Genomic DNA, 6,896 nt, shown 5'->3' with positions numbered 1-6,896 from the left:
TTAATCTCTGATCTGAAAGAAAAATAAATAACAATCTCTAGCTTAACCCAAAGCAGATTTATTCTCAGTTACTGCAGCACACTCCATTAAAGGGGATAACCATGTAAGAAAAATTAAAGATGACATTGATTATCAGTTTTCAACATGCAGTTAGAGAGAGTTCCTTATTTGAATTAGTGTGCACTTCAGACTCCCGCAAACGACTCAGCGGAGTGAGAGGAAGAGAAAAAAAGACATTTTGATCAAAAGGAGGGCAGGAAAGATCAGCCACCAACGACAGCTGCAAGTATGCTGATTAAAATTTCTTTATGCATGGAGTTAGACTCAGCCTGGGGTTGGTGCTGGTTCAAACACAGATCCTGAAACAAAACCCTGGCAACGGGCAGTTTAAAGTGGTGGAAAGTGGCTGCCAGCCTTTTTCCATTTATTTGGGAAAGGGAGTCAGAGGGTGGCGGATACTTATGTGCTGAGTCAGCACCCTTCGGGCTGCTCTGGCAGTTGCTTCCTGCCAGTTGTTTAGTTGCCTAGGCAAAACCATAACCAGGACTGGGGCCAAACAGCTGTGTGCTTGCTTTGCTCGGGGTCATGACTCTCTTTCTTTGCATGCAGGAAAACTACCTGACACCTTCCTCTTGACACCTAGAGTAAGCGTGTGTGTCTTAGTGGATCACAGTGAAACTCTTCTACCTGCGTACTTGACTGTTTTCAGGAGTTGGAGCTACACTTGCTCCGTTGTATGCAGTTACTGACAGCAAAGACCTTGCAGTCAGATCTTAGCTTGAAATTTTGCTCACGATGCACCCTGCAAAGCAGGCTATAGCCTTCCTTTCTGCCACACTGTTGCATCTGCCGTGCTGATGGCAGTAAAACTTTTTATTCTGTTGATGAGCTAAGCAGATTGGATTGGGGAGATACACAGATCTCATGTCCTGTATCTATGCACACAGCTCTTACTGATGGTCACAGGAGTTGTACGTGTGGCCCAAAAACGTTGTATGGCTCAGGGAGTCCTTTGAGCCAGCTGAAGGCTTTTCACTGACTTTCAGAGTTCGACTGGTCCCTTGCCGAACAGTTTGCCCTCGAACAAATTGGCATTACTTCACTAATTCTTCAGAGTTTACCTCTTTTTTTAAGTGTGTGACTATATCAGTCAGCAGTCACGTAACTGTTTGGCATTACAGCCTGTAAGAACAATTGGTTTTCATTGCATCAGCGTAAAGGGCATACAGGTATATTTTACCATTTGATCCTTTTCTTCTTCCCTTTCTTCTGTCTCTTTAATCATCAAACATGCTTCAGTCAGGCCCCCTGTGAGGGCTTTCACTGCACTCTCTTACTTGACAGTGAAATGGTCCAGAAAGCCCATATCTGTGCCTTTTCACAGAGGAGCTGGCTCATAGATTAGCACGTGGGGGTCAACAGGATGCTCTTTGCCCTTTCCCCTAAAAGGGGACAGAAATGTCAGCTTGTTTTCTGGCATTGAAAATGGAAGTATCAGCAGCCGCTGAGTGCTGCTAGTTTAAATATTTATACCGTAAGGACTTTATCACACCCTCTTTCTTTGTGCAAAGGTCCCACCGATTTCAGTGGAGGTCAAACTCTAAATCCGTGCAGCAGCTAACAGGTCAGGTCTTCCACGGAATAATAGTATGAGTGGAGCTCACGGGCAGATGCTATGCTCATGTTATTGTGTCAAGAAGGGTAAACAAGCAGTTTTTAAAAAAAAGTAATTACGTAGACAAACCTGTCAGCACAAGCATGGAATACCCGTGCATATGCTTGACATCTGCCAGCCTGACAAGATCCAGGCACATACTTCAGATACGGGAAAGAATACGGTGCTGCTGGTGCTGCAGTCTGTCTCCTCCCTGAAACACTAAGTTTTGCAGACTAATGTTTTTAGTCAGGACTTGAGAATGGAAGGAGAGGGGAAGAAACAGCTTGGGGGACATCTCTGGGTTATAAGATAGCACAAAAGCAGACATTTGTGAGTTGCGTAAACTTTTTCTTTCTTGCAAAGCATGCTTTCTTATGTTTGTTAGGATTACAGGCCTGCTTGTCCTTGCAAACATGTGATTGTGATGGAGAAAATGTTTAATTCTAGTCCTGAAACTGATGGCTGTGTGTGTAGCGTATCCTGAAGTGGGTATTTGAATTAATTCTCAGAGATTCCCAGTATCTGCATTTCCAATGGTTTTACTAGATAGCATTGTAATGCTCTTAAAACACTGCGCATGGGATTCATTTCAGCATCTCTAAAACTGGATAAAGCGTGGCCAGGTGTATTGTTTGAATTAAAGCTTAACAGGACAAACAAACCAGGCATATCTGAAAGCGAAATGTAAACATGATGCTGGGGTTCCTGGTTAGCGCTTGGTGGCTGTGAGAAGTTGACAGCTGTTACATAAAGGTTAAATGTGCATTTTTTGGTCTGTCAGTAAAATTAAGCCTCCTAAAGACTATGTGACACTCAAACGTGAATTTATCTGTGTGCATAAACAGAATATACACTTCAATATAAATATGCTTTCAGGACTATTTAAAGTATTAGAAGTATGCTGCAGTCCAATAAAAAATGCAGATGGAGTTAGCAGATTTTGGAAAGTGCCTGACTACATTCAGATGTGCTAGAGATCTGACAAGTGTCTGGAAAGTGAAGTCTGAGCACTGGCGTTTGCGTTGCTAAATAACAGCAAAGGATGAGAAAGAAAATGGCATAGGTACAACGGGGATATGAACTGAAGTAATAAATGCTTGACCTTTAAATTTCATCTTTGCCAACTTCTCAGACTGCTTCTCCCGAAGACTGACATGACTGTGGTTTATGTTATGCTTTTATTTGCCATATTTGTAGTTAGTTACAAGTAAAAATGATTTAAATCCATTGTAGTTAATACAAAATAAAAATATAGCTGCACAGGTTATGCCATGATTTTTCTTACAAACAGTATCTCCTATAAAGAATCATAGAATCAGAATCGTTTAGGTTGGAAAAAACCTTTAAGATCATCAAGTCCAACCGTAAACCTAACACTGCCAAGTCCACCACTAAACCATGTCCCTAAGCACCACGTCTACACATCTTTTAAATACCTCCAGGGGTGGTGACTCAACCACTTCCCTGGGCAGCCTGTTCAGTGCTTGACAACCCTTTTGGTGAAGAAATTTTTCCTACTATCCAATCTAAACCTCCCCTGGCACAACTTGAGGCCATTTCCTCTTGTCCTATCACTTGTAACTTGGGAGAAGGTACATATGATACCATACACTTAAGAGCTTAACTCTTAATAGTACCCGCCTACACTAAGCTCTTATTGACTAACTTCCAGTGTGATTTACTGGTTACAGATATTACCCCTGTGGAGTAATATCTGTTAATCATTTCATAATGGTATTTTTGCTGTAGGTTTTATTTCCCCTGTAATTTGTGATTCTAAATACAAGTTGAAGGAAGCAACCTTTTAGTGCAATATTAAGTATCAGTAGAATTTTATACATATATATGTATAAAAACACCCACTGCATAAACAAACAAGGATGTAAGGTAACTGTTGTGGGTATTGTGCTTCCCTTTGTTCCCCTCCCCCTTACCTTTGTTAAGTGACTGGAATGAACATTCATGGTGGAAAAACTATCCTGTAACCTCTCATTTTCAATGAATTTTGAAAAATTACAGACTTGTAATTTGGAAAGCAGGTAGGTGGCTTTGATGAAAGTTATTAGCAGAGAATCAAATCCTGTGGCTTTGCAGACTCATCCTTACATAAACACATCCCTGCCATGAAGTTCAACGCATAACACATTGTTCCCTTTAGACATGCCTAAAAGAGTATTTCACCTTTTTGAAAAAATTGTCCTTACATCCCTGTAATTATCTAACTCTTCTGTGTAGATATAGCTCTATATATGCAATAATTTGTAAAAAGATAAATTATGCTATTTTCAAAATACTCTGAGATACAAAGTTGTGCAGGTGCAAGTTTGATAGTATATTGCTATAAAGACTAAGAATTAATTCATTAGTGTTATCTGAGTATATATTCTTTAAGCTGGGAGTATAGATTTAATATTGCGGGGTTTTATTTTTGCTTTTTTTACATTTCATAGCATTTCATACTTTCTTCAGACTATCTCCATGTTTCTATCAAATTCCTCTATCAAATTCCTTCTAGGTTTTTTTTTTTTTTTTTTTTTTTTTTTTTTTTTTTTTTTTTTTTTCAATTTCTGATCCCTTAAAGGTACAGTAGCTGATCACACATTCATGCTTGTTGCTAATGTATTTCCATAACTCTGGTAGACTTGAAAAACATCTTTTCATTTCCACCTAAACACAGTTATTTCTTCTAAGTGAATAGTGAGAGGCTTCTGGTAAAAATCTTTCCCCCACTGAAATTCATGGAACCAACTTTTCAGCTTCGCCCTTTAAATACTCTGCTCTTCTAGGCTTACAGCATCGTGGAGCAAAGCCCCAAACAAACTACGTGTATGCACAGTTACTGAGGCTGTTAGTATTCACGGAGCATAGCACGGAAACCGAAATCAAACGTTCTCATTGGTATTTCTACATTTACATACAAAACTACTCACAGTGCTGTGAAATACTGACAGAGAAGAAAACACAACAGAAATGTTTGGGGTTTGACTACTCTCTACACATTCCTCTGACCTAACTATAAGAAAGCCAGCTGACCAGCTTGCTTCTGCTAGACATACTCTTTTCCTGCTAGTCTCTTATGCCAGCTGACAGCATCTCTAAATTAATAAACACCAGTGACTCGGTCTAAAACGGAGCATGTTGCAGCCTGTGTCATTGACCTTGTTCACTCTGTGTTCCAACACAATGCAATAAATTACCACTGCAGAGAAAAGGATGGAAGAAACTGAATTTCTAATACTGCCTGTCTAGCAGAAACCACCTACTCGCCTAAGTAAAACCATGCGTATCTGGAAGGTGAAGGAAGGCTCGGGTTGATTACGCTGTTTGGTCTATCTGCAGGACAGCTGCTTGGGTGGTTTCTTCATCAGATTGTTCTGTTTCCCCGCCAACTGGGTTGTTTCTTTCATCATACAGTTTCTGGCTAGGAACTTCTGGAGGCATCCCATACTCTTCATCATCTTCAACAATGGACAGCTCGATGTTGTTGTTCATCATGGCGTTCCCTTCCATTCTGGCTTCCTTCTCTAGAGAATCGGCTGCTGCTTTGCCCTCCTCGGTCAGCGAGGTGGTAGGTGTCATATCCGAGTGCATGTCGGCGAATGACATTTCATCCTCATTCTCAGCTTGGTCGTTGCTTGTACTTTCTGCTGGTCTGTCCTCAGCTTCAGCAGGGCTTTCTCCTTCATGGGCTTTCTTCACGTTAAACGTGAGGGGAGATACTTTGAAAGCGGAACTCTTTGAAGAAGAGGATTTCTGATGATGTACAGTAAGCGATTTCTTGATCTTTTCTCTCCGTTCAGGCGAGACGATCTTTGTGCCGATCTTGTTCATCTTCTTCTCGATGTTTTGGCGGGAAAATGCTTTCTTGAGGCTGTCTACTTTCTTGAGGCTGGATCTTTTAAGTTTCTCAGCTCTTGATTCTTCTGTTTTCTCCTCTGCACTGTCATCCACATCGTCTTCCTCGTGAAACATTTCATCATCTGAACACAACTCCACTGTGTGCAAGGTTTCTTCCAGTGTTTTGTTCTCATCCACAGGATCCTCTTTTCCTTCTGTAATGCTGGGAATAGGCTCTTTTGCAAAAACACTGGCAGGGATCTCATTTTCCTCCTGAAAGAATTGACAATATTTGAGTTTCATAGTTCACAGGACACACATTTAATAAACAAAGCACAACCCTGATGTGAGGAAAAATTTCTTTACTGAACGAGTGGTTAAACATTGGAACAGGCTGCCCAGGGAAGTGGTTGAGTCACCATCCCTGGAAGTATTTAAAAGACGGGTAGATGAGGCACTTAGGGACATGGTTTAGTGGGCATGGTGGTGTTGGGTTGACGGTTGGACTCGATGATCTTGGAGGTCTCTTCCAACCTTAATGATTCTATGATTCTGTGATTCTAATTACTCCCCCCCCCCACCCCGAGATGAAGGATGCTGAACATTTCTTGTTGTTTCAGTGTATTTAACCAGTAACAAGCCACTCAAAGCCCAAGGAACCATTATCTGGTACAGTTTAAGACTAATGAGCTGTCAGCTGTAAGATTTCTCTTTCAGAGTGACTTGGAATGTATACAGAATGGAAATCCCGTTCTTTGTAATTTAAATTAGATACTCTTATTAAAGACTTTAGCTGTAAAGTTGTACACCTATCCCTGGGGATAAGGGATGGTGTGGTGGCTAAGGAGGTCGTACTACAGCCTCCTGCATAGACCTACAGAAGTCACGTAACCCCCAGAGCTTTCAGTTTCTTTAGCCAAAGATTGGGAATATCTCTGCAGAGACATTGGGTGCATCTGAGAGGTACCTTGGATGGCAAATGCAGTTAGCGCTCCCACTGTATTTTAGAGAAATGTATGTTGCTGTTAAAACTGGATTGTTGGTCTGAGCAGCCATGCAGTCTATGATGTTTAGAGTGTGTGCTATTTCCCATCTATTTACAGCACAGAAAAAAAAATAATTGGTAAATTTGGCTGGTAAATTAGTAAACATTAAAAATATGGACAGGGCAACTCCTTGAAAAATAATTAAAAAAAAGTTTATGGCATGCAACAATAAACAGACATTATACCACATAGAAAACACCAGTAGTCACTTCTACCTAAGAGGAAAATGATTGCTTTTTAGAAACAAAACCAAGAAAGGGCGTGGAAAGAAAGAAGGTATCTGAAAACAGTACAGGCTGAATAAGGGCAGAAGCTGCAACTTGTAATGAAGGACCTCTGAGACTACTGAGCACAGC

General features: G+C 40.8%; 1 protein-coding gene across 1 annotated transcript; it reads right to left on the bottom strand.

Moving 5' to 3' along the window:
• Positions 1–4,230: 4,230 nt before the first annotated feature.
• Positions 4,231–5,797, bottom strand: SDPR (serum deprivation response). Its single transcript, XM_009334210.1, has one exon. It carries the CDS (start codon positions 5,795–5,797, stop codon positions 4,973–4,975), a length of 825 nt encoding a protein of 274 aa, XP_009332485.1. The 3' UTR covers positions 4,231–4,972.
• Positions 5,798–6,896: the final 1,099 nt, after the last annotated feature.

The sequence above is a fragment of the Pygoscelis adeliae genome, unplaced genomic scaffold (genome assembly GCF_000699105.1).
Source record: "Pygoscelis adeliae isolate BGI_AS28 unplaced genomic scaffold, ASM69910v1 Scaffold251, whole genome shotgun sequence".
NCBI classification, from domain to species: domain Eukaryota; kingdom Metazoa; phylum Chordata; class Aves; order Sphenisciformes; family Spheniscidae; genus Pygoscelis; species Pygoscelis adeliae.
The sequence above is the reverse complement of the archived record's forward strand: the minus strand, read 5'-3'. Positions and strand labels throughout refer to the sequence as shown.

Excerpts from the sequence above, each read along its gene's own strand:
- SDPR (XM_009334210.1), bottom strand. The coding sequence starts at position 5,797 with ATGAAACTCAAATATTGTCAATTCTTTCAGGAGGAAAATGAGATCCCT.